General features: G+C 51.2%; 13 protein-coding genes across 13 annotated transcripts; 7 read left to right on the forward strand and 6 right to left on the reverse strand.

Moving 5' to 3' along the window:
• Window positions 1-216: 216 nt before the first annotated feature.
• On the reverse strand, window positions 217-1,471 carry BJY04DRAFT_226774 (uncharacterized protein; the record flags this gene model as incomplete). Its single annotated transcript, XM_073718491.1, has 2 exons — window positions 217-272; window positions 745-1,471. 2 exons carry the CDS (start codon window positions 1,469-1,471, stop codon window positions 217-219), a joined length of 783 nt encoding a protein of 260 aa, XP_073572771.1.
• Window positions 1,472-2,730: 1,259 nt separating this feature from the next.
• Window positions 2,731-3,905, forward strand: BJY04DRAFT_226777 (zinc-binding alcohol dehydrogenase family protein). The gene has a single exon (XM_073718492.1). It carries the CDS (start codon window positions 2,748-2,750, stop codon window positions 3,804-3,806), a length of 1,059 nt encoding a protein of 352 aa, XP_073572772.1. The 5' UTR covers window positions 2,731-2,747; the 3' UTR covers window positions 3,807-3,905.
• Window positions 3,906-4,152: 247 nt separating this feature from the next.
• BJY04DRAFT_185487 (GNAT family N-acetyltransferase) lies at window positions 4,153-5,389 on the forward strand. The gene has a single exon (XM_073710777.1). The coding sequence runs from the start codon at window positions 4,233-4,235 to the stop codon at window positions 5,136-5,138; it is 906 nt and encodes a 301-aa protein (XP_073572773.1). The 5' UTR covers window positions 4,153-4,232; the 3' UTR covers window positions 5,139-5,389.
• Window positions 5,390-7,409: 2,020 nt separating this feature from the next.
• BJY04DRAFT_216679 (uncharacterized protein) lies at window positions 7,410-7,950 on the forward strand (the record flags this gene model as incomplete). The annotated part of the gene is made up of 3 exons (XM_073715817.1): window positions 7,410-7,521; window positions 7,577-7,792; window positions 7,877-7,950. The coding sequence occupies 3 exons, from the start codon at window positions 7,410-7,412 to the stop codon at window positions 7,948-7,950; spliced, it is 402 nt and encodes a 133-aa protein (XP_073572774.1).
• Window positions 7,951-8,628: 678 nt separating this feature from the next.
• On the reverse strand, window positions 8,629-9,455 carry BJY04DRAFT_216680 (cysteine hydrolase family protein; the record flags this gene model as incomplete). The annotated part of the gene is made up of 3 exons (XM_073715818.1): window positions 8,629-8,779; window positions 8,909-9,028; window positions 9,109-9,455. The coding sequence occupies 3 exons, from the start codon at window positions 9,453-9,455 to the stop codon at window positions 8,629-8,631; spliced, it is 618 nt and encodes a 205-aa protein (XP_073572775.1).
• A 550-nt stretch (window positions 9,456-10,005) lies between these two features.
• On the forward strand, window positions 10,006-11,714 carry BJY04DRAFT_206623 (MFS general substrate transporter; the record flags this gene model as incomplete). The annotated part of the gene is made up of 2 exons (XM_073713736.1): window positions 10,006-10,132; window positions 10,525-11,714. The coding sequence occupies 2 exons, from the start codon at window positions 10,006-10,008 to the stop codon at window positions 11,712-11,714; spliced, it is 1,317 nt and encodes a 438-aa protein (XP_073572776.1).
• On the reverse strand, window positions 11,617-12,944 carry BJY04DRAFT_185492 (uncharacterized protein). Its single transcript, XM_073710778.1, has 2 exons — window positions 12,687-12,944; window positions 11,617-12,621 (listed from the first exon to the last, which is right to left on the reverse strand). Exons 1-2 carry the CDS (start codon window positions 12,907-12,909, stop codon window positions 11,762-11,764), a joined length of 1,083 nt encoding a protein of 360 aa, XP_073572777.1. The 5' UTR covers window positions 12,910-12,944; the 3' UTR covers window positions 11,617-11,761.
• A 494-nt stretch (window positions 12,945-13,438) lies between these two features.
• Window positions 13,439-14,711, reverse strand: BJY04DRAFT_31513 (bZIP transcription factor). The gene is made up of 5 exons (XM_073720113.1): window positions 14,602-14,711; window positions 14,453-14,516; window positions 14,008-14,403; window positions 13,615-13,944; window positions 13,439-13,567 (listed from the first exon to the last, which is right to left on the reverse strand). The coding sequence occupies exons 1-5, from the start codon at window positions 14,642-14,644 to the stop codon at window positions 13,501-13,503; spliced, it is 900 nt and encodes a 299-aa protein (XP_073572778.1). The 5' UTR covers window positions 14,645-14,711; the 3' UTR covers window positions 13,439-13,500.
• A 373-nt stretch (window positions 14,712-15,084) lies between these two features.
• Window positions 15,085-16,390, forward strand: BJY04DRAFT_216684 (YncE family protein; the record flags this gene model as incomplete). The annotated part of the gene is made up of 2 exons (XM_073715819.1): window positions 15,085-15,357; window positions 15,428-16,390. 2 exons carry the CDS (start codon window positions 15,085-15,087, stop codon window positions 16,388-16,390), a joined length of 1,236 nt encoding a protein of 411 aa, XP_073572779.1.
• A 287-nt stretch (window positions 16,391-16,677) lies between these two features.
• On the forward strand, window positions 16,678-18,364 carry BJY04DRAFT_185496 (NAD(P)/FAD-dependent oxidoreductase). The gene is made up of 2 exons (XM_073710779.1): window positions 16,678-16,938; window positions 16,992-18,364. Exons 1-2 carry the CDS (start codon window positions 16,749-16,751, stop codon window positions 18,116-18,118), a joined length of 1,317 nt encoding a protein of 438 aa, XP_073572780.1. The 5' UTR covers window positions 16,678-16,748; the 3' UTR covers window positions 18,119-18,364.
• BJY04DRAFT_216686 (uncharacterized protein) lies at window positions 18,163-19,554 on the reverse strand (the record flags this gene model as incomplete). Its single annotated transcript, XM_073715820.1, has 3 exons — window positions 18,163-18,266; window positions 18,343-19,284; window positions 19,335-19,554. 3 exons carry the CDS (start codon window positions 19,552-19,554, stop codon window positions 18,163-18,165), a joined length of 1,266 nt encoding a protein of 421 aa, XP_073572781.1.
• Window positions 19,555-19,890: 336 nt separating this feature from the next.
• On the forward strand, window positions 19,891-21,635 carry BJY04DRAFT_216687 (Zn(II)2Cys6 transcription factor; the record flags this gene model as incomplete). The annotated part of the gene is made up of 4 exons (XM_073715821.1): window positions 19,891-19,960; window positions 20,010-20,677; window positions 20,729-21,424; window positions 21,474-21,635. The coding sequence occupies 4 exons, from the start codon at window positions 19,891-19,893 to the stop codon at window positions 21,633-21,635; spliced, it is 1,596 nt and encodes a 531-aa protein (XP_073572782.1).
• Window positions 21,636-22,482: 847 nt separating this feature from the next.
• Window positions 22,483-24,009, reverse strand: BJY04DRAFT_226785 (major facilitator superfamily domain-containing protein; the record flags this gene model as incomplete). Its single annotated transcript, XM_073718493.1, has 1 exon — window positions 22,483-24,009. The coding sequence occupies one exon, from the start codon at window positions 24,007-24,009 to the stop codon at window positions 22,483-22,485; it is 1,527 nt and encodes a 508-aa protein (XP_073572783.1).
• Window positions 24,010-24,272: the final 263 nt, after the last annotated feature.

A 24,272-nucleotide genomic window follows, 5' to 3' on the forward strand; every position in this document is an offset into this window, starting at 1 on the left:
GCTGCACAGATGGAGGTGCTTGCCGTAGCAGAGACTTTTCCAGGCATGGATAATATAGGAACCAGTCGACTGTATCTTTTGCATTGGTTAAGGGATTCTTTATCCATTGCCTAGTAGTGTATGGAGTGTTGTTGAGATAGATATACTGGTATTGGTAACAAGAAGTAACCACCCATTACATTAACAGTTTAATCTTGACTAGAATGCACCCGCTCGTCATGATCTAAACACTCGAAACCCCAGTCCCAGTGACAACGAAGTCACATCCAAGACTGTAATTTTACAAGCGAACGTATCCGTTTGATTTGATTGAAGTACAAATCACGACATCCATCTGTTAAGATATTTGCATATGTCTGTTCCTCTACGCCTGCTGCTTGTGCTCCTGCGAGTGCTTTAGTCGAATCTATGTCAATATTGAAGTCTAATAGTCCACGACTTCATGTAATGACAGTTCATCTTTGATATCTCCCGGCCTTTAGTTTGTACTGTAAGACCCCTGCTCTCAAATGGGGATCCTGAACACATAATGATATTTGTTGCTTGGCAGTTTTCAAGTCCTGTCGGAATAGAACACATAACAAACCTACACTAGACCTCTCGCACACAACGGTTCAGCGGCAGAAGAACTAGCTAGATAGAAATACAAGAGATGGTTCAATCACATGTGCATAAAGATAAAGCCAGCCGCCGATATCGCAGCTATGGCCGGCGAGGCCCCAACTACCAGGAGTTGCTGAGCACCATTCCCATCATCCTCCGGACAGTCATCAGGTGGATTAATAGCCCTGCACACCCGAGCGTGCCAGAAAGCTTCCATGCTCTCCACCATAGCTGGGGTGATATCGATCCGACAGGGATCAGGCGTGGAAGTGGCCGAGGGTACCACCTCCGCGCAGTCCCCGTCACTATTCCACTGCTCCCCCGTAGGAACGCGGAAAGTTTTGCCAGTGAGATCAATGGGAACAGCGAACTCGTCAGGACAGGAGGTATTGCTCGTCGCGGCAACAAGATCGACTTGTTCCCAGCCCTCCTCGATAGTAAACATGGTTGACCATCCCGAGGAGTTGGTGGCAAGCTCTACCCAGCGATGACCGACGGGGGTGCTCTGCTCGCTGCAGCTTTTCCAATGCGCATGCCAGGTCAGCCACCAACGACCTGGGATGCGGAATTGAGGGAAGTAGGCGTAGAAGATGTGGGGGTCGTGGCGGGTATCGTTGGTCCAGTCGATATCGGTGGGCCAGTGGATGATGTCACTGCTGTTGTCCCAGTTTCTTATTGAGAAGGAGATGCTGAGGTCGACTAGGGGTGCAAGTTGGGGGTTCTGGAAGCCAATGACAACGGGGAACCACTCGGTGGGTGCATAGGTTTGGTTGAGAGGGAAAACCAGGTCCACTTCCAGTAGGTCAGAGGCGTCAACGACAGCCCATAGACTGACCAAAAGCCACCAGGTCGCCGAGGACCAGTGCATGATGAAGTGGGCGGCGAAATGGGATAGCGATGTTATATTATTGATTTCTCAGGCGACGAAAAGAACAGAATAAGAAAGGAAGAAAGATTCTTAGGGGGATTCTGGGGCGTGACCTGACCTGCAGCAGCCAAGAGGTATCATTGCTTGCTAGCGTTATTAGGCCTCAAGATACTATAACTAGGAGGAGTCGGCGGCTGGGCACTCGATCAATGAACCAATTACGCCCGATTTTCAAGCCAAGAAAGGGTTGTATTTTGCGGCGCAGCTATGAAATTCACAGCTTGACGTTGGCATAGATTTTGTCCATTGCATAGGGTCCTACAGATATCTGGCCAAGGCACTTACTGTACTTGATAGTGAAAGAAATAGAGGAATGCGTGACTTTGAAGAGAAAGCAGCAGTTACCACTACGTAGGTTTGCCTAATGCAATGAATGTTATCCCAATAACAAGAGCATCATCCTCAATAGCTTGTCTGGTCAGATGCTCTCCAGATCGCATTACCCCAACATCACAGGCCATCTTACTGATACTAGCAATGGGTGAGTTTGGCCCGGTGGCTAGGTACCCTCTAGCACGATTTGGTGTACCCGTAGGCCCTATGCCTTCACAGCTCGACTATGCTGCTTCAGTAAAAGGCAGGATCAAACTGGAGTAGCACCAGAGAGAGCCGCATTCCCTCCGATAGCCTCGTTTGTCGAGCTTCCGTCTGAAAGATGGTTTAGACTTTTGTCTTCGGGGTAGTGCGATCTCATAACGGGTTGCCCTTGCAGACTGGTGCCACTATATTCTTGCCTTGTGACGAGCAAAAATCCTGAGAACGTCCAGTGCTCCCTGAAGACTTTGCGCCTGAGGGTAGTTAGGTTAACCTCCGACCGTATTTGCAAAGTAAAATCTAGCACGAGGCGTCAGGTAGCCGCCCAGGCGCTCATACGACTAATGCTAAAGACCGAGCAAAGACTGTCTACGATCTTCGAGGTTGAGAGGGTCATACAAATTAGGTGTGGAGTTTTGCCCTAGGAAAGACACCCATGTCACGCAGCCTCCAGCCGGTCGGTGTTCGCCTGAGTACACTCTCGTAGAGAAACAAACCTGTATATGTCTCCATTTAGTTGGAATACTGGACTTAGGGCTGCGATTTGAACCGAGGTAGACAGATAAGATGATGATGTCACAAATCCCCCACTATGTGGACCCAGTCGTCTTTTTCTCTTAAAATGAGGAGCTCCCCTCACTGTCTTCAAGTTCAGTGGCTTTCACCTCGTAGACTCTCCAAAATGTCCATCCCATCCTCCTTCAAAGCCGCCAGCCTGCCAGAAAAGGGCGCACGCCACACCCTCACCACCCGCTCCCCGAAACCCCTCGACGCAAATGAAGTCGGCATCCGCATCACCGCCACCGCAATTAACCCCGTCGACTGGAAAGTCAGGGACTACGGCGTCTTCTTACAATCCTACCCGGCAGTCCTCGGCTCCGATGCCGCCGGCGAGATCGTCGCTGTAGGATCCAACGTCTCAACCTTCTCCGTCGGCGACCGCGTCTTTTTCCAGGGCATTATCACCAACTATGACGCGAGTACCTTCCAGGAGTACTGCGTGATGCCGGCTGAATTGGTCGCGAAGACCCCGAAATCGATTACAGATGACCAGGCGGCAGGGGTTTGTCTTGCGACTGTTGCCGGATTGGTCGGGCTGTATGATAAGACCGGGCACGGGCTGACGCCGCCGCCTTGGCAGCAAGGTGGAGAGCGCGCGGGAAGCGGAAAGGCGATTGTTGTTCTCGGTGGCAGTTCGTCTGTTGGGCAGTATGTGATTCAGCTGGCCAGGCTGTCGGGATATGAGCGGATTGTAACGGCGTCGAGCGCGGCGCATCACGAGCTTCTGAAAACTCTCGGTGCGCATGTTGTGTTGGATCGCAAGAGCGCTGGCGCGAAGGATTATGTCGATGCCATTGGTGGACTGCCGCTTGATGTTGTCTTTGACTCGATTTCGCTGCGCGATACGCAGATTTTGGGCGTGGAGGTTCTGGCTGCGGCTGGTGTTGCGAGCTCGGTGATTACTGTCATGCCTGTTAACGATGAGGCGAAGGCGCTGGGGGAGCAGAAGGGGCAGAAGGTGGAGGTTCGTCAGATTATCGGGCTAGGGAGCAAGCCGGACTTGCGGTATCTGAGTGAGCCTCTGATGAAGAATCTTGGTGGTGAGGATGGTTGGATCGCGACGGGGAAGTTCCGTCCGAACCGTGCTGTGCTGTTTGAGGGTGGTTTGGAGAAGATTGATGATGCTTTGGACAAGAATAGGGCGGGTGTTTCTGGTGAGAAGGTTGTCATCCACCCATGATCGGTGTGATCAATACCTGATAGAAGTGGCGCAAACAAATCAATGCTATATGTTCTACCAGCCCTAGCAGCTCTTGAGTGAGGCTATAATATTGATCCCAGCCGCATGTCGAGATAATATCGATGGTTAATAGCCACGGCACATACCCTCCAGCAAGAAGTACCCATCTCATCCTCTGCACTAACCTTTCTCGTTCATCTTCTCCATACATCAATTAGCCCACACGAGACTATTCTAGCTCGAACACAATGAGTCAAGGTGGGTCAAGTCGTATCGGAGTCAATACGAGGATCCCCGGCACTTATCTTCTTGGCTGCCCCCCAAGACACCTCGTAAACACATAAGAAGCTCACTAACCACTCCTAAAGAAAATCCCACTTTTGCGTTACATTAGATTTTCCTGCTTTCCCTATAGCAGCAATCACCATGCCCCCATCCAGTCTCCCACCACAGCCCCCAAACGAAACAATAGCGACAGCACAAACAGCCCAGCTAATCGAAACTGCTGAAGTCGCCTTCATAGCAGCGCAAATCACAGGCGCACAAGCTGTTTGCCCAGCAGAAAGCTTTCAAGCCGTGCAAGTCGGCGGCGGTATAGCAGCAGTAACAAAGGCATCCTTCGGGAGAAAGCTCAACCATGTCGCTGGTTTTGGAATGAATGGTCCTGTGACGGAGGCTGACCTTGAGCGGGTAGAAGAGCTCTTTGGCGCAATTGGCGTCCACCCGGAGATCAATCTTTGTCCGTTTGCTGAAGGGAGTGCCCAGGAGGTATTGAGGCAGAGGGGGTGGGAGGTTGTTGCGAAGATGAGTGTTTACGTTTTGGATCTGAACTTGGATTTGAACTTGGATCTGAAGACTACGAATGAGTATCGTACTGGGCCGGCAAAGTCCCTCGACGACAGCCATATCACCATCACTCCCGTAACCGCAGCCGAATATCCAGAGTTTATCAAATCATCCATTCTCGGATTCGAGTCAACAAATCAGCCCCTCGAGCTGTTGAGAACGTTGGCAGAAATTGCAATCCAGCGCACGGATACGCTTCTGTACTTTGCGCGCATCGAAGGGAAGATTGCTGGATGCGCAGGGGTGGCTCTTATACAGACGGAACTGGGCAATGTCGCTGAGCTCTACATTGACAGTACCGTCCCAGAATTCAGAGGAAGAGGGGTGCAAAGGGCTCTCGTTATAGAGAGGTTGCGGGTTGCGAGGGAACATGGGATGCAGGTTGCGACGGCGACTACGTGGCCTGGGGGAGTGAGTGCGCGGAATCTGGAGAGGGAGGGGTTTGCGCTGGGATTTACGAAGGATGTTTGGACGAAGTTGGGATGAGGTTGGATTGTTGGTATTGACTTTTAGTTTGTATGGATTTCCGTGGGGAGATAAATGCTGGATTTGACTCTGGATTTGCCTGTGGCCTCCGACAACCTTGTCTGTTTCAGTTGCGTTCTATTCATCCGTGGCGGTAAAGTAGAGGTACTGTATCTCCAGTCATAGGGTAAAGTGCGCGTGGAGGTGGAGGTGGGGAAGGCGTCAAGCCTGTAGAGACTATAATGCATCCGTTAGCTTTGCTGCTGCAGTGCGCAATGTGTAGTACACTTATTAAAAAGCACCCTCGGTAGCATAAATGTTAGGATAGGATTTCTAGTCCCAGAAGGGAACTGTGTCTCGTGTCTCGCTCAGCAACTTGATGATCTCGTAGACCGGCTTAGCGCTAAGTTGCGTCGAATCTCCGTAGGATGGAAGCATATTGTTCGATCGCATGGCCATAGTAGGCTTTATAGCAGGAGGAGTAGTAGATAGTAGATGAATGTGAGTATGAGCATCACCAACAAGCAGAAGACCCTGCAGTTATAGATTCATCCCCAAGTGTGTCCCTGATACTAAATTTACCCACACGCCTACTCTGATAGGCAAACCACCGCAGCCACAAAGACGGGGAACCCATGGATTGCTCGGGCCTCCCCCTGTTGCATTGCTTCTTTTCTTGTGACAGGGACTCGCGAACCACTAACAAAGCAACTCCTTCGCCACCAACCCCGTGCTTCCGCTGTTTTTGGCCAGTTGCGTTACGCTCTTTGTGCCACTGCACATCATATCAGGTTTGATCGCCCTGGAGCCGCAGACAGTGTAACCATGGAAAGTCCTTAGTATTGTTCACATTGTTGAGGTGGAGGCTCAGAATAGTACAGGTTGCGGAATCTGTTACCTGACAGGAAACACACGTGCATGTTAGTATGTATGGACAATAGAAACACTACCCAGAGGGAGCCCTGGGGGCATCTCAGAGCTCTTGATCCGAGCGCTACGAGCTATAGTGCAAGTACGCGGGAATATGTGGGAAATAAAACATAACAGGCAGTTTGGGGATCCCTGTTTCAATAAGATAATCCGTAAACTGGGGTTGCAAATAGACTGACAAAAGGAAGGACGCATCATTGGTAGGGCAGGATCCGAATAGGAGTACCTATCTCCAACAAAGTACGTAAGTTACTGTACTGTCTCTTCTTCAGCCAACTATCGATAACATCAGAGACTCGTCATATGTATTTGGTATTTGAGATAAGGGTACTCTGTGTAATATGCTCAGAGTTCGAATTAACATTCACTTATTTCGTGCCCCTCCTCAAAGTCCTCCTGACCACAGCTGCTAAGCAATTGTTACATACTTCCCGAGGCGTAGGTATCAGCGCTAGTCAGCAATGGTATTGATTCGCTGACCATTTCTCTCTTCACTATACTTTGCCGCTTACCTCATGATGCTCTGGTTTTCGGCGGCATGGTTGCTCGTTGCCGGCTCACAATGAAGACTCAGTCAATGCACTGCACTCAGATGCATTCGATTGGCTCATGCTGTGTACAACAAATGGAGCGTTGTATTGGTTATGATTCCAGATTCAACACTCTACCACCATCAGGACGTTGGGAAGACTAAGGATGAGATGAAAGCCAACAAGAAGCGTAGTCTCTTACTTGTCGCATTTCTGGCCATATTCGCAATCCCTGATTTTATCACAGGTTTGTCCCACTGTCATCAGCCAATACCAGCTTCCGCTATCGCCAACTGCTATCCTGAGGGTATTTCCAGTTTGTTTTAGAACAGCTGAAGTTCTACCCCTGTCTATTCTAGACGAAAGGAACCATTCGTATTGGCCATTGTCCGGCGACCTCAGTATCACCTATTTCTCCCTGTTTTCAGCCCGAGTGGGTGCATATCCCACATTTTTTCAACAGATTCCCTTGTGCGAGGTAGCAGAAAGCACCTCCGCATTTTAGACAACATGGTATATGAGAAACTGATGCATAACAGCCATGACGAGAAATGCAACTAGACCTGGTGTCAGGTCAAGTCGGAACAGGTGTGACTAGTTTGTATTACGAATAGATGCAGCTGCCAGCGCAGTGTTTGGCTCCAGCTGACCCTTTTTACTTTTGTCACAATTCAGCCTTCCAATCCCAGAGTCATCATGAGTGGCAGGGGTCGATCAGAGCATCAACATAAAAAGGGAGGAAATTCCGTTTTGAAAACCCTTTCTGTTGACTGAAAATCCCAACTTACTTCCACGACACTTTCTAATCAACCTGTTCCATAATCACGCAACAATGGCCAGCATTGCCCCAGGTCCCATCTCAGAGCCGATTCCAAATGGCGGCTATCGCTGGATTCTCACTGCCGAGGAACGTGAACATATTGCTTTGATGCTTGATTGCAATCGTATGTCTACAATCTCCATTTTGCTTCCTTTGATAGAGCCCAACTCATCAAACAGCCTCAAACATCTCCATCAAGTCGACGCTCATGGTCCAAGACCGCGAATTATGTACCGGCTGCGGAAAGCCCACCGGACTTGACGACTTGGTCGAGAACGCCCTCTCGCGTGGCATCCACTCCCCTGAGTTCATGGCGGATGTGCTGCACAACGGGCCAAAGAGTGAGAGTCCCGGTCATGAAGTGAACTGCTCGCGATGTGGGGTCAAATTTACTGGTATCTTCTATTGGGTCTACCCACTTGATTGGATGAGTTGATGCTTTGGCGAATTGCCATGGGCAGGCTGAATGTGGCTGGAAGGTGTCGAGGGCTTCGACCTGGAGAGACGAAAGTCACTGGAGGCTGAGCTTTCTACGGCTGTCACTTTTATATGATTCGCGTCAAGTCTAATTAGCAAATGAAATATCTGTTCTTTAAAAAATACTAGATCTCACACGACCACAGTCATACCGGACTGGATGCTGATGGATTCCTAATCATACACGCACCTGACGGTTGGCGGACGATTCCCCCTCTGCACATCTTCGAGCATAATTTTCATCTAATGAGGCCAAGAATTCCATCCTTGAAATGTGCCAGTAGATGTATTTCGCATTGTCTGCTGCAGTTGAGTCACTTCGCTGCCCACATACTATGAGGACGTTAAGCCTCTGTTGGTGCATGGAGGAGATGACAAGACATTGCTTCCCCTGGCAGGGATACCACTTATTATTTGACGACTTGGTACAAATAGAAACCATAACAGAATCTCGTTACGAGCAAACTCCGGTGCATTTATCTTCACCGAGGTCATAAATAGAGAGGACTATAATTGTTATACCATACCAACCTTGGGCGTCTAACGCTGGGGCCATGTAACTTAGCCTTCCCTTTACGTTCTCCTTTTTGGCGCACATCTTAATCACGTCTGGCTTCTAGGTTTCGACTCTGAAGCCAAAGACAAACGAATTCTTATCTCATATTCGCACCGTACTAAGCGCCATCGGAATGATTCATATACTACCACGAATACATATTCCGTCTCAACAATTAGAGTGAGCTCCAAGAGCTATTCAGCCATCCACCTTCGCAAAGTTCCCCTCAATACACTCTGCAACACTCAAAACCCTCGCAAACAGCGGCCACACCAAGTCAATTGCGACATCCGTCAACTCCTTCGAGAATCCAGCTGTGGCGTCTTTCAAAATTGTTACCTTGTAGCCCCTAGCGCGTATCTGTCAGTCAACCTGCCCAGCGAGCATACTTCTTCGAATAGTCTTGCGACAGGTCCGACACCAATAGAAACAGGGGAAGAAAAAAGGAATCAAAAAAGAAGGGAAATAAAGGACTCACAACTCATAAGCATGCCTCGCACTCGACTCCAGACAGGTATTCGCCGTCAACCCGGCGAAAACCAGGTTCGTGATGTCGCGCTGTCGGAGTTGAAAGTCCAGGTCGGTGTTTTGGAAGGAGCTGGAATGTTAAGTGAGCACCGTGCTGGAACACTTCAACCCCACTCCGACGTTGCACAGAGTGAGGGGAGAAAAACATACTCGCTATTCCAATGCCGACTAACAACCACATCCCCTCCTTCCTCCTTTGGTCCTAGACCTTCGTATATCTCTCCTCCAAAGCTTCCTTTCTCAAATGCCTTAGACTCTTTGAGCTTGACATGGGAGTCTGTCATGTGCTGCCAGTCGTGGTAGGCGTGCGGGGTCCATTGCTGGTGCAAGCCGTAGAAGATAGGGATTTGGTTCTCGCGGGCTGCGGAGACGAGGGTCTCAAGGTTGGAGATAGTATTGCGAGTCGCAAGGTCGGGGAGGGCTGAGGTGAGTTTTCCAGTTGGGTGAAGGAAGTCGTTTAGGGGGTCGATTAGGACGAGGGCGGTTTTGGGGGACATGGTGGGTTGTTGGTGGTGTTTGTGCGGTTCTTTGTTGAGTTTTGAAAGTCCGGCTATTCTTGAAGCGAGATCTGATTGATGCAGGGTCTAAAGCTCTGGGGTATGGTTGGATTTATATACGTCCAGGGACCTCTTGTGATTCTTGGGGACTGAATGATGCAGCTGGTGGATTGGGGTGGGAGGTACCTAGGGCTGACACCGCTTACCAATTACTTGGTGCTACATACGCATACGTCAGGTGCGGATCGTGATTATTGATTTCTCATCATGCCCGGCCTTGGCGCCCTATTGCCGAAGGTCTACCATCCAACCTCGAGGAGGATTGTTATGCATCGGACGCTATACATCACCTAATAAATATCCTATTGCAATACAGTGTATTCTCTAACCTCACACGTTTTGTCCCATCCGCGGTGGCTATGCAGCTACTCTATATGATACACACACGGTAATGGCACAGGCACATAAGAGAGTAGGCCTGCGAAACAACATCCTAATTGGACGCTTTCTAACTCTTCCAATCACCATCAGATAACAGCTGCGTGGTAAAATGACTAAGGCGCGCATTATCTCCGACCTAGCTGACCCTCGCGCTCTCGGCACCCTTAAACTCCGCTGGTTGTCATTGAAGATAAGCTCGACAGCAAAGATGGAGTACGCTATCCCTGGCGTGTTCGGTACTTTTATTGCGTATTTGTATGGGAGCCGAGTAAGGATGTCAGGAAAAGGCTGAACAGTGTAGTTCTGTTGTTATTGGTCGGTTTGTTCGCACATTGGCAAACCCAGGTTGTTGAGAACTGATGACAAATCTCAGCACCTATACCCTCGGGTTAATCTGGTGAGGGGAAATTCGCTTACAAATTTGACCACAAAGCTCAATCTCTCCTATACCCTCGATTAACGAAGTACTTCGCCTCGCCTCAACATTCATCTTACGAGACTATAGAGCATCATTGCATACAAACTAGTCTCAACATGCCATCGCCAATGCCCTCACCTGACCCAACTCAGCCCCCCGAAGCCGAATCCGGCCAAACCACCCACCCACTCCCAACCGCTCAACAACCAGACCGCCCCCTCCTCGCCTGGACTCAAGTCCTCTGCATGCACCTCGTCTGCTTCAACACCTGGGGCATCTCCAACAGCTTCGGCACATTTCAAACCCTCTACACAGCCACCCTCGCCGTGTCCCCTTCGACAATCTCCTGGATCGGCGGCGTGCAAACCTCCCTCCTCTTCTTCATCGGCGTGTTCGCCGGCCGCGCCACAGACGCAGGTTTCTTCTACCAGACCTTCACGCTCGGTGTGTTCCTGCAGCTCCTCGGGATATTCATGGCCTCACTGTGTACCGAATACTGGCAGATTCTGCTTGCGCAGGGCGTCTCCGTGGGGTTCGGCAATGGGTTCACCTTTACGTCGGGACTCGCTGTGATGTCGAGTTATTTTGTGCGTGATCGAGCATTTGCGGTTGGAGTTGGGGCGGCGGGGAGTGCGGTTGGTGGGCTTATATACCCTGTTGTCGTGGATAGAATGCTTTACCACGAAAAGATTGGGTTTGCGTGGACAATGAGGGTTGTTGGGTTGATTATGGCTGTTACGCAGATCCCCTGCATATTACTGTTCAAGCCGCGGTTACCGCCGCGACGGGCAGGGCCATTGGTTGAATGGAGTGCGTTTAGGGAGAAGCCGTTTGTGTTTTTCACGCTGAGCTGGTTTTGCACGTTTTGGGGGCTGTATCTGGCCTTCTTCTATTTGGGGACGTTTGCAAGGGATCGGATTGGGGTGGATTCGACGGTGAATCTGATTATGGTGTTGAATGGGGTTGGTGTTGTGGGGAGGATTGTGCCCGGAGTTATTGGGGATCGGGTTACGGGGATGCTGAATATGGTTATCCCTTTGAGCTTTGCAGCGGCTGTGCTGATGTTTTGTTGGGCGGGTGTGACGACGGAGGCCGGATTGTATGCATTTGCGGCTGTGTATGGGGTTGTTGCCGCGGCGTTGCAGTCGTTGTTTCCGGCTGTTGCGACGACAATGGCGCCGGATATGGAGAAGACGGGGACGAGACTGGGGATGATTATGAGTATTGTGGGGGTCCCTTGTTTGACGAGTCCGTCTGTGCAGGGGGCGCTGATTCAACGGGGTGGTGGCGATTATTTGTATGCACAACTGTTTGCGGGGGTGTCGATTCTTGTTGGTGCTGTTGCTGCCGTTGCTGCCAGGGTGGCAAAGACGGGGTGGATTCTCAAGGCTAGAGCGTAGATAGCTAGCCCTACGTATAGAGAGGGAGAACCTGCACGACGTCTGAGCTAGTCTCCAATCAGATTGGACAGTTTCTGCTTCAAATCCTGTAGGCTCTGATTAGACTTCGTTGACTGGTCTCGCAGCTCCGCTAGTTGAGCTTCGAGCTCCTCATTCTTTGACTGTAGTTGCGCAGCCTTATCCTCGGCATCTTGTTTCCCTGCTGCTTCCATTCGCAGTCTTTGTAGCTCAGTGGTCGATACGTTCATTCTGCGGCTCAATGCCAACTCGTTTCGCTGTATCCGGACTTCCTGGTTTAGGCGTGACAGCTCACTTTCGAGGTCTGTAATCTTCTGCTCGAGGAACGGGATCTTCTCAAGCTCACGATAGAGAACAGTCAACGCAGACTCCACGTCTTCAGACAGGGTGTTGTAGCGCGACTTGCGGGAAGCCAACAGTGCAGAAGCCGGTGTTGGCGTATTCGTTTTCGGTCCTCTCCGCACCCCTTCATTAGCCGTAGAAACAACATTAGACGCGCGAGCAATAGGCTGCGCTGCTACCGATTGAGTGGTCACCGGCTGAGCCGGACGAGATACAATAGCCGATAGCGCCGGCGGATTTGAAAGCTGTTGACTGCCAGGTCCTCTCGTTTGAGACTCCTCAATGCGAGACTGGTCTGCTTGTACTGTACTAGATGGCCTAAGAACCGGCGACTCGGGCGGCGTGATCATCGGCGGATTCTCATGCCACCCACGGTCAACACAAACATCACAATACCAAGCCTTAGCCCGTGGTCCCTCTCCAGGACCTCTCGACCCGCTAGCCGGCATACAGTCGGTATGGTACGCCCTTCGGCAAGTGTCGCAGCCCTCTAGGTTCTGCGGCTTGAAGCACACGAAGCACATGGTGTCGTGGGGGCTTCCGGCTTCTACTGGCTGTTACTAATGCATTCATGCACAAGATGAAATGGGTCGAGGTGTGGTAAATGCTCACCCCTCCACTCTTTATGCCGCGACAACGAAACTGCAATCGGCCATTTCGAGGGATCGGCTCCAATTCCAACTCCGACTCCGACATTGATAGCGCGCTGCTCCTCGCAGGTGGTGACTTGGTCTCGTGGGCGTGGTAAAGGCGTTGGTGGAGCGGGTTCAAGACGCGGTCGTTTTGAGGGAGCCGCTGTCTCATTCTGGGAATTTGATTTACGTGTCGTAGGCATGTCGAAAATGATATACAAGGGGTGTTGAAATGTTCCTGAAGGGACTTTGCAGACAGGCGCGTTGATTGGAAATCAAAATTTGATGGTATTGGGATGACGTAATCAGGTACAACGGTCACGTGCATCTCGAGGTGATTGGTCAGCATCCTGATCAAGTCGCTTCTCGTCGAGGTGAAGATGAACCACGAGCATATTGAGTCTTTCGTTTCGATTTGAGGTCGAACTCTCACAGGGGCTGCTGCTCCTATGCTTCTCACTGAGCACCGCCCTCCCAGAACTCTATTCCGGTGTCGTCTATAGCATTCTTCAGTTTGCTTCCCTCGTTTAACCTTGCAAAAGAATATATATCTAATAGTATGTTCGAGATAAAGACATGGTACAGGCGGTGGATTCGATTTGGCACTCACTACGCATAGTAAGCACTCTAGAATAGAGAGTCTTGTATCAGAGTAAATTGCACTCTTGACCAAGTGTAAAGAATTGTGCCCCTGTACTTAAAATCACCTACAATGCCTCGTAGAGACATACACATAGTCTTGAGAGAGATTTAAAAAATAACGCTGAAGCTGCGTGTAATCACATATAGCTCAATTATCTATCATTCATAATCCTGGCAATAACACTCATAACAACCTCCCTTGGAATAACCGCGCCATATCTATCAGATCATCAGCACAAACCGCGAGCCCAAGGTAGTCAACTTACCCATGGCACTTAACGTGATTTAACAGTTCCTCCGCAACAGCCATCCGCTGCTGAGGCTGCGCAGACTCCACCCAGCCACTCTGGCACAGATGCGCCCAGATTTGGATCGGCGTCAGCTCTTCTCCAATCGGAAGCTGAGATGAGAGCTGAAGAAGCCGATCGAGAGTCTGCTTTGAGACATTCACGAGCTCGTCCTCAGCTGGTGTGGCAGACGGGCCGTCGTAGAACTGAAAGACTGATGCTGTGAGGGTTAGGGCGTGCCCGTGGCTGCCCTCGGGATCGTGGGCTCCCAGCGCGTCTCGGACGTGGTCGAGGCAGGGGCCTTCGAGGCTATATCGCTTCAGTATAATCTCACTTAATGTATAGAGTAGTGGGACGAAAGAGGAAACACACCTAAGAATGAAGTTCATCCCAGCAACAACATCCCCCTTAGCACCCGTCGACACCAAATCCAGCGCCCTCACACTATCATGCGTGGAGGTAGGACTGTCTGTCCCCGAAGATTCACCCAGAACAATCATCCGCTTATTATTCAAATGATCTCTCCCAACACACACCGTAGCGGGAGACACAGAGCCGGAAACTGGCGGATGCTCCCCAACCTCTGGTTCCGGAACAGGCGGCATAGGAGGAAGAGTAATGCTATGCTGTGCGACAATGTGGCGCAGCCACTCGATCTCGAAAGTAAGCTTTCGGGTCTCACCCTGGAGCTCCGACCGGCTGGTCCGGAGATGGATCACCTCCCGCTCGAGGGATTTGATGTAGCCTTCTTTGCGTTGGCGGTAGTTTCTAGTTCGATTAGCTCATAGAAATAACGCTAAAATGTGGAGTGACGTACTGCTGGGCCTTCCGAACTTGTTCTTTGCGACGGACTATCGGGTCCTTGGGCTCATTGTCACCGTCTATTCGGCAAGGTCGGTTAGCATTGCTCTGGTATAGGAAACTGCAACTCCTAGGGGCTTGAAGGGGCAAGAGATAGCCAGTCACCTTTCAGAGACCACCGGGTCGTAAACTCCTTGATCTTATCCATTTCTAGAGGTTCTTCGGATTAGCACTGGAGAGGTGGAAATCAAGAAGAAAGAAAGTAGAAAACGGGCTGAAGATGGAAATAAGTAGATGAGGTAATCTTGTCTCACCCGAGAGGCTCTTCCTAAGCCTTGTCTAGCCAAGCGTTCAGCTCCATCCTGCGGCGATCCGACGCCCCGTTTTGGGTGTGGCGGAGCCTGCATTCCCTGGAGAGGCCCTAGCTACTTATGCAGCTACGGATATTTGACCTGAATGGGAAATGCGGCGATATGTCATCTATCCTTGTAGCCTTGTCTGGTTTTGTATAGTTTGGTGCGACGGTTGGAGCCTCTAGGCGTATATAAATCCTCCCTGTTCCTGAATACAGGTATACCTTCAACTACATTCTTTGCTCAACTGCGGTGTAAAAGTTGGATCTCTTTGGAACATATCTGCACTTTCAACATGCGTGTTCCCAGTAAAACCACCCTGCTTCTCGTGGCTTCACTCGCCCAGGCATACCCTCACTCGCCATCCGACCATCCCAAGGTCATTCACATTCTAAGAAACACCGCTGAAAACGCCATCATCAGTCTCCCCATAAGCGGCGATGGAACCCTTGGAAAGGGCCATTTCACCCTCACAGCCGGACAAGGAGGAACCGCCCTCAACGGACCGGGCCAACCCTCCGGTCCAGATGCCCTCTTCAGCCAGGCGCCACTCGCTATTGCTGGTGATGTATGCGCTCTCCTCTCAACACCTCTATATTAATCGACTTGGACATCCCCTAACAAGGTATTATAAACAGCTCATCTTCGCTCTCAACCCCGGCTCCAACACCCTCTCCATCCTAAAGCCCAACAGCGACGATCCAACCTCCCTAACCCTCTTCAATGACCCAGTCTCAGTCCCTGGCTCCTTCCCCAACACCGTCGCTGCATCCCCCAAACACAGCCTCGTCTGCGTCGGAACCACCGGTACGAAAGCCGGTATATCCTGCGCCCCATTCAACGACCACGGCCTGATCGCCCCCTTCGACGCTCTCCGGCCATACAATCTCAACCAAACAACCCCGCCAGTCGGACCACCCAACACCGTCTCGCAAGCTTTCTTCTCAGACGACGAGAGCCGGTTATATGTTACTGTAAAGGGCATTCCTAACACAGATAACAACGGCTTTCTCTCTGTCTTCCCAGTCTTAAATGGCGGGGAAGGATGTCGCGCCAATAAAACCGATCCCGAAAGCTCCGGGAAAGCGAGACTTGGAAGACACGATACGCGGAGCTCCTTCGCGAGCGCACCACTGCTTTTCGGCGCCGCTGTGATTCCCTCAAACCAACATTCAGAATCAGATAGAGTGCTAGTAACAGACCCAACCCTCGGTGCCGTGATCCTCGATGTCAATCCTGACACTAACGTCGCAACACTGACAACACCCATCAACATCACGAACCAGCAAGCGACATGCTGGGCTGCGTACTCCAGCCAGCGGAACAGCGTCTTTGTGACTGATGTTCTGGTCAACAATCTCGTTGAACTTGATGCGAAGAATGGCACTGTTATTGCGAATACGCTGCTCCCGAATAGCAACCCCGGGTATATTGACCTCGCTGTCGCGGGGAGGTTTGTGTATGCGTTGAGTCCTGGGAATGGAACCACAGAGGCGGCGGTTGTGGTTTTCGACCCTGTGGATGGGAAACAGGTGCAGGAGGTGGGCATCGGGGCGTATGGTGGGGACAGGAATGCCGTTGGGGTAGTGGTCGGGTATTAAGATGTAGATACATATATAGATACACCTGTACTCATTCATACTTATAGTCTACCTTGAAGCTGGATGTGGGTTTGGGTGTGGGCGGTGATGGATAGTTTTGTGGGTGCTGCTGTGCTTGTGGTTTGGATGGATTTTAGATAGGTAGTCCCTATACACTGTTTACACAGTGTTACATCTGTGCTACAACTACCCAACGATGATGCTACATAATATGATGGCCTGATATAAGTCCAGGATGATTGGCGCGGCACATCCCGACAGCGCAAGGAAGGTCCACACGAACAGTTCTCCACCACGCAATATAAATATTTCATCCCTCCCCTCCATATCTCGCCACTACAACTAAACAACCACAAGAATGCCAAACCAACTAACACCCACTTCCTCAATCCTGATAATTGGCGGCGGAACATGGGGCTGCTCCACAGCCCTACACCTCGCTCGACGCGGCTACACCAACGTCAAAGTCCTCGATCCGTACAAAGTCCCCTCACCGATCGCTGCAGGCAACGATGTGAATAAGATTATGGAGCATAAGGAGCTGAAAGGTTTGCCCCTTCGCCCGCAAAGACCTTCCTCAATATACTAACGTGATATGCAGACGGCAAATCCTCGGCCTGGACAACATTCACACGGGCGGCTTTGCAAGGCTGGAAAACCGATCCTGTGTTTTCGCCTTATTTTCACGAAACAGGGTTCATCGTTGCGGGGCACACACCCGAGCTGGTACAGCATATTAAGGAGGGTGAAGTTGATGTGTATGATGGCGACTACGAGGCTCTCGAAACAGCAGAGGATTTCCGAAAGACCATGCCGGAGGGAGTCCTAACGGGTGATTTTCCAAACTGGAAGGGGTGGATTAGTCGAGCTGGTACGGGGTGGGTTCACGCGCGGAAAGCGATGGTTTCGGCTCATACGGAAGCGAAGAGGCTTGGTGTTGAGTTTATTGCTGGGTCTCCGGACGGTATGGTTGAGAAGTTGGTTTATGAGGGTGGAGATGTTGTTGGTGCACGCACGGCAGATGGTGTTATTCATCGTGCGGATCGGACGATTCTGGCTGCTGGTGCTGGGAGTGACAGGTTGCTTGACTTTAAGAAGCAGCTCCGCCCGACGGCTTGGACGCTGTGCCATATTCAGATGACGGAGGAGGAGAGTAAGAGGTATCGGAACCTGCCGGTTTTGTTTAATCTTGGGAAAGGCTTTTTCATGGAGCCGGATGATGAGATGCATCAGTTGAAGATTTGCGATGAGCATCCGGGGTACTGCAATCTGGTTGCGGATCCTGAGCATCCAGGCGAAGAGAGGAGTGTCCCGTTTGTAAAGGAGCAGATTCCTCTTGAAGCAGAAGAGCGCGCCAGGGGCTTTCTTCGTGATACAATGCCGGATCTTGCTGAAAGACCATTGGTGTTTGCGAGGATCTGCTGGGACGCTGATACGCCCGATCGTGCATTTTTGATTGACCAGCATCCCGAGCACAAGTCTCTCATCGTTGCCGTTGGTGGATCTGGCAATGGGGCGATGCAGATGCCGTCGATTGGAGGCTTCATTTCGGATGCGCTAGAAGGAAATCTCTCAGCAGAGATAAAAGATAGCGTACGTTGGCGTCCGGAGACAGCCATCGGCCGCGACTGGTATTCGACTCAGGGACGAAGCGGAGGACCAAACAAGGTGATGGACTTCCAAGACATAAAGGCAGATGATTGGACGCGAATTGATGTTGAAGACTAAGTAATCCGACCCCAGACAGTTCGTGCAATGTCGTATAAGAGCCTTTACTGGAAGAGCGCGCGAGCAAAAAAGCCTACTTTCTTCGAGAAACCATCGATACCCTCGTACACCTTCCCACTACCCCACTCAGTAATGCGCTCTGGGCCATCTGCTTCTTATTAGCACAGACCTGATGCACATGCAACAGCAGAGTCAGCGTAGGTCCAGGTCCACGGTGAACTCACCATCTTGGGTCCAAAAATCACGTAGAATCGCAGCATACTTTATGGGAAGCTCCGCATTCCCCACTGCGTCTGCATAGGCATCCTCGTCCCAGCGCGAGTCCAAGATAAACCCCCCTTCCGTGGATATGTAGAAATATCGCGATACGTTCCGGAATACCCGACGAACAGATAGAGAGACGGTTTCCATCTTCTCCATGAATGGGACCGTGAAACACAGAGATGCGGCAACATGGTAAATGATAGTAAGGACGTAGAAAACCGTCGGCCAGTGCCGTGGATCTTGCGTGTTCAGTAAGCGGAATGATAGCTCGGCAATGTGAGAAACCATGTCCTCTATCCCAGCGTCGAGGTGCCAGGGAGGTAGAGTGTGGCCACGTGTCCCGTTTTGGTCATCGACCCTTGCAATGTAGCGAGTCTGCGGCCGCTTGTGCTTGGTAATCTTAAAAGTAGGCAGTAGGACCTCCCCATCAAGTCCCCCCTGAACTGGAGTGGCTGTGTCCCTTGTTCCAAACAGATCATACTCGACCATGTTCGGCGGGACTGCGCCGTAGAGAAGATGTAAATCCCTGGTGACGATGAAGCAGTGTAGTGCCAGAGCTAAGATGGTGTTTTCGCCAGACAAGTCAGTTGCTACTATGGCATCCGTTCCAAACCGTCGAAGAGTCTCGCTTTGAAGTTCAGCTGCAGACTGCAGAATTATTTGGGTAGTATGCTCGTGCTGGACGTTCCAGCGTGTGCTGAACGAGCGAAATTGTTGCAGGAATTCGTGTAGTTTCGCTTGGAATGTGGGGGTTTCGGGTGCACTGGGAATCGTGGATAGACTATGGAAAGCATATTTCTCCTGTTCCGGTGGAATACTGCCATAGTTGACCTCGACTAGAAGCCAGGATTTGGACTCTGAGCTTCTCAGGTACCAGTTTGACTGCGGGAGTCGTTTGAGCGCTCAACTTTGTTAGCAAAGAGACTATATAGCTCTGGACAAGAGGTATTACCAGAGCAGAGGGGACGCAAGCTCAGTGCAGGCCGCTCACACAATCCCGCCGCGGAGCGCAAGATCATCATCTTCCGCCTCGGGCTCTTGAAAAGCTGGTAAAGCTGGCTGCATGACTGCGCGAGATGGCAGGCATCTGGCATCGAAGACGTTTGGTAGAAGATGCTCAAGAGCACTTCATTTGGCAAGCTCAAGAGACGTCTGGAGCTGGATGAAGGCATTCTGATCTACCCATCTATCCTTGCAAAGCTCGAGCTGATGAGATGAAAAGACACCGATCCCTTGCTACGGACGTTACCTGGCGACGCGTCGCGCCTTTGTGTCATGTGATTTTGCTGTCACTTCCACGGCGTGTTGAATGCCCTCAATCCTGACCCACTATCTACGCGTCAATATACCGTATCATTGGCTCTAGGGAACTTATCGCTTATCTCCCCCGCAATCTTGGCGGCTCCCAATGGCCGTGGAGTTGGAGTCGGCCTTATCTTCCCACTTTGTCTTCACCCGACCTTCTGATTCAACCCTGCAGATTATGCCTCCTCCTCGAAACTATCATGATGACTACACCCATTTCCCGTGCTCGAACTGGCTGTTGGACTTGCCGTGGCCGGAGGATCAAGTGCGATGGTAAGTCCTGACCCTGTCTGCGCTAACCCCCAGCTGATCACCCCTGCAGAGGCGCGTCCGATTTGCCGCCGATGTGCGCGGCTCAACGTCCCCTGTGGGTACGGAGTGCGCCTAATCTGGCATGATGAGTCCATAGCTCGAGGGGTCTGTCATGGACGAGAAGCTGTGTGGTCTAAGCGGGACAAGCATGGCGATCATCTACGCGGATCGCCACAGCACAAGCACAACCGAAGCAAAATCCCGCATGGCGAGCACACAGCTCGAGACTGGGTATTCCTAAATACCTCCACTACAGATCTTGAGTTGTATCTCAACCTCCAGCCACTATCTGAGGCTGATACGCAACGACCGTTCTCCTTCTCTCCTTCGCTGACCACTCTACCTTGTGTCGAATCTCGAACACAGTATGACCCCGCATTGCTATCCTATTTCGACCATACTATCTGCAGTAGCTCAACCCTTGTTGACGACGCCCATTGCAATCCTTATCGCTACCTTATTCTCCCCATGGCATTGACTTCACCCGGATTGTACCACGCAACCCTTGCTATAGCAGCGAATACCCTCCGCTTGTCGAACCCTTCGTATCGTCTCTCAGCACTAGAGCATCACCATCAGGCTCTTGGCTATCTCCGACTGTTATTAGCAAAAGATGTGTGGGATGACGTTGAACTAGACGAGATGACAGGTCTAGTGCTGATGCTCTGCTGGTTTGAGGTAACTAAGATTACATTGTATCTTCTTGAACTTTACTAATACCCTCAATAGATATCAAACCAAAGCTCCGCCTCATGGGTCACACATCTAAACGGATATCAAGACCTGCTTCGGGCACGACAGGAGCGGTCTACACAATCAGCACACAGCGAACAGCTCACAAGCTTCTTCAACCGCTACTTCGCCTTTCACTACGTCCTGGCCCGAACAGCCTTCCAAATCGACCAAACCGTTTTTCAACTACCAGATACACTCGCCCCTCACGATGAAGATATCATTGACCCATATATGGGCTTCAGCCACTCCCTCCTACTCCTTATCAACGAGATCGCCGAGATAGCCGGGAGTGACAGCGACAGCAAAAGAGCCAAATACCTCTCAGAGAAACTCGATTCAATACGGCAGACTCCACCGGTTGAGAGCGACAGCAATACAAACAGCGAGTGCGTGGCCATAGCCGAAGCAAACCGCCTCGGGGCCGTTCTGCTCTTGCACGAAGTTTGTTCGTCACCGACGGTATTGAAAAGACACGCCAGCACGAGCCTTCCGACTTTAGACGCCGAATCAAGAAACACGTGCGTTCAGCAAATACTAAACCTCATTACAGAGAAACGGTCAATCATGATGCGCACCGCTGTCTTGCCTTTATGGCCGTTGTTCCTTGCCGGGTGCTGCGCGCGCGACGACGAAGAGCGGGTTCTCGTCATGCAATTGTTTGAGGAGTTAGAGGGGCGACGGAGGTTTGGTGTACGTGTTCTACATGTGGAATTGATTTATAGTATACTGACAGAGCTAGAACATTGCACCAGCCATGGAAGTAGTCCAGATGGTCTGGCGCCAGCGGGATCTTGCTGCCCAAGACGAGCGGAAACGGCAAGATAAAAGTACAATATCGGCACGCTTTGAATGGGAGCGAGCGATGACTATGATGGGTGGGTGGAAATTGAGTTTGACGTAATTTTCACATCTATACAATCTGTCCTTCTCTTTAGCGATCTGACTTATACCAACCGCATGGCGTTAAGCTATCTGTGTCCCTCCTTAACTTTAAATGTCCCACAACCTTCCTAAATGCGCGCCGCTTCGGAATTCAACTTGGGACAAGACATTATAAATCTATAAGTGGCCAAGTAATTGTGAAGATCATAGCTCCCTAAGTATGCTTCCTATCTTACTTCGTGGCTTAAACATCTTAAAGTCCATGGCGAAAGCCGCAAGATAGATACATAGATAGGACCACTGACAGCAAGTGACTACCCTGGAACTCCATCTACCACCAAATGCAAGATTATCAGATAAGAGACATACACATCGCTCCGACCTTCCTGGCCCTCTGGCAAACAAAGGAACTGGTCAAGATGCGGGGGAGGCGACAACTTACTCCAACTCGCTCCGACCTTCCTTTAAGCGTTTTGCCGTGGCCAAGTAAGATAGCTTATCTACCAAGCCGCTAAACTGATAACCGGTAACTGCATATCAGGATCAGGATCAGGTGGATCGGAGATAATGCCACGTGGGTCTTGCGTGATAACCTGGGGTTGGGTTGGGGTAGGTTGCATTTCTGACCGGAGGGTCCGATTAGGCGTTTAGCAACGAGACCATGGATCAATATGACACGGACGGGTAGGTAAAGGCATCGATAGAAGGCTAACCTACGGGAAACGGAAAAATTCCAACATAGTAAAAGGCATTGGTACTGGTGGTCGAAGTATGTTCCACCAACATCAGCAGATATACAACCCTAACGAGCAGCAAACCATCTAATTCAACAAACCACCCATATACAACCCACAACCCACAATCTCCTAGTATGTATACCGAAACCCCTTCTTCTCTTTATCCGTCAGATCCGAAAACGCCCCCTCAGCCACAACCTCACTCTGCTCTTCCGCACCCAATGCATCCCTCCTCTTATTCTCCCACCAGCAAAGCACCCCATACGCGAGAATCGAAAACATCGCTACAACCAGACAAGCAAGCAGCCCCTCATACCCCTTCGAGTAACTCGGCGCGTCGCTCTCCTGGAACGCCTGCGGGCCGATAATATTCCCCACGCAGTACGCCAGGAAGAAGATGGCGTTCATAGTCAATTTCTTCGAATGCCCCGATGTATTCGCCATTGGCAGCGAAGTCGAGAGGACATACGGCGCCCAGTAGGTGTAGAAGACGTAGTAAGCAGCCAGCATGCCGTTCTTGTTCTCGCGCGGCAGCTTCCACATCAATATTGCGCAGACCATGGGGATTAGGTCTGCGAGGAAAATAATTGCGCAGCGGGAGTTGGGGATGTAAGAGACCGTAAACCCGAGGATGATTTGCCAGACTGTTGCGAGGACGCCCGTGGGGATGCCCAGGACTGTGGTGATGAGGCGGGAGTAGCCGAGGCCGTTGACGATGATAGCGGAGAAAGTGACGAGGCCGCCGTTGGGGATATTCTGAGCTAGCGCGAACAGGGCGAGGAGCCATGTCTTGGGATCGAGGAGGCACTCGCGGACTTGGTACCATTTGATGGTCTTGTCTTCCATTCCCGTGTTGTTGTCTTTGACGCGGTGCAGGCAGACGAATTTCTCGCGGTCGGTGAAGTACCAGCAGTTGACGGGGGAGTCGGGGAGGAAGATGTAGAGGGTGATTGCCCAGAGGATGGAGAAGGCGCCGAGCACGATAAAGAGCAGGCGCCAGGGGCTGAGGGAGGTGTTTGTTTGGCCGATGCCGTAGCTGACGAGGCCGGCGAAGACGGAGGAGAGCTGGTTGAACCAGAAGGCGACGCGGAGGGGCTGCTCGCTGGTTTTCCACCACATGACGGTGAGGATGCTGGAGATGGGGAAGGCGGTTGCTTCGAGCATGCCCATTATGAAGCGGACGGAGGCGAGGCCGGCGAAGTTCTGGGTTGCTGCTGTACAGAGCATGAGGATGCCCCAGCCGAGAACCATGCCGGAGTAAAGCTTCGCGACGGGGAGGCGCTGGATGAGCAGAGCGGCTGGGTATTCGAAGACGAGGTAACCGAAGTAGAAGATTGAGCCGACCCAGGAGTATTGGTTTCCTGTGAGGTTTGTCTCGTCGCTCATGCCGTAGATGGAGGCGTTGGAGATGATGACTTTGTCGACGGCGGCGAGGATTACGGTGATCATGATGAGGGGAATGAGGATGAGATCGATCTTCCACAATACGCGCCGGGACTCTTCTGCAGTGACAGGAGAGTCGGTGATGGCTGCGTCGAGACGGGAGAGGAACTGCGCGGCAACATCCTTGTTGGTATTGTCTTGCTTTTCGAGGGTTTCACCGGCTTGAAAGTCCTCTGGGGGAGCAGCTTGAATCTCTTTCGCTGTGTCTGCCATGATTTTGAAAATGATGTCGAGTGGAGATGGAATGGCGATGAAGGCCAGGTTGAGGCGACTATAAATGCCCCGGACACGCACGGCACGAAACAGGATCCAGACAAGATAGGAGATAGCAGCTGCTGATAACCTTAAACAATCGCCTCCAACTTTCAACACGAGAGGAAGGTCGGAACGAGACTAAGATAAGAAAGGATATTCCTCGGCGTTGACCAGCTACTCCAACTGACTCCAACTCGGTTATCTCTATAAGACCTCCAAGC

This window comes from Aspergillus karnatakaensis (assembly GCF_047715665.1).
Source record: "Aspergillus karnatakaensis strain CBS 102800 unplaced genomic scaffold BJY04scaffold_16, whole genome shotgun sequence".
NCBI classification, from domain to species: Eukaryota; Fungi; Ascomycota; class Eurotiomycetes; order Eurotiales; family Aspergillaceae; genus Aspergillus; species Aspergillus karnatakaensis.

Coding starts and splice junctions, on each gene's coding strand:
- BJY04DRAFT_31513 (XM_073720113.1), bottom strand. CDS start 14,644: ATGGATAAGATCAAGGAGTTTACGACCCGGTGGTCTCTGAAAG. Junction 14,517..14,601: donor GACCCGGTGGTCTCTGAAAG/GTGACTGGCTAT, acceptor CTTGCCGAATAG/ACGGTGACAATGAGCCCAAG. Junction 13,568..13,614: donor AATCACGTTAAGTGCCATGG/GTAAGTTGACTA, acceptor ATGATCTGATAG/ATATGGCGCGGTTATTCCAA.
- BJY04DRAFT_185496 (XM_073710779.1), top strand. CDS start 16,749: ATGCCAAACCAACTAACACCCACTTCCTCAATCCTGATAATTGGCGGC. Junction 16,939..16,991: donor GGAGCATAAGGAGCTGAAAG/GTTTGCCCCTTC, acceptor CGTGATATGCAG/ACGGCAAATCCTCGGCCTGG.
- BJY04DRAFT_185492 (XM_073710778.1), bottom strand. CDS start 12,909: ATGCCTACGACACGTAAATCAAATTCCCAGAATGAGACAGCGGCTCCC. Junction 12,622..12,686: donor GCGGCATAAAGAGTGGAGGG/GTGAGCATTTAC, acceptor AACAGCCAGTAG/AAGCCGGAAGCCCCCACGAC.
- BJY04DRAFT_185487 (XM_073710777.1), top strand. CDS start 4,233: ATGCCCCCATCCAGTCTCCCACCACAGCCCCCAAACGAAACAATAGCG.
- BJY04DRAFT_226777 (XM_073718492.1), top strand. CDS start 2,748: ATGTCCATCCCATCCTCCTTCAAAGCCGCCAGCCTGCCAGAAAAGGGC.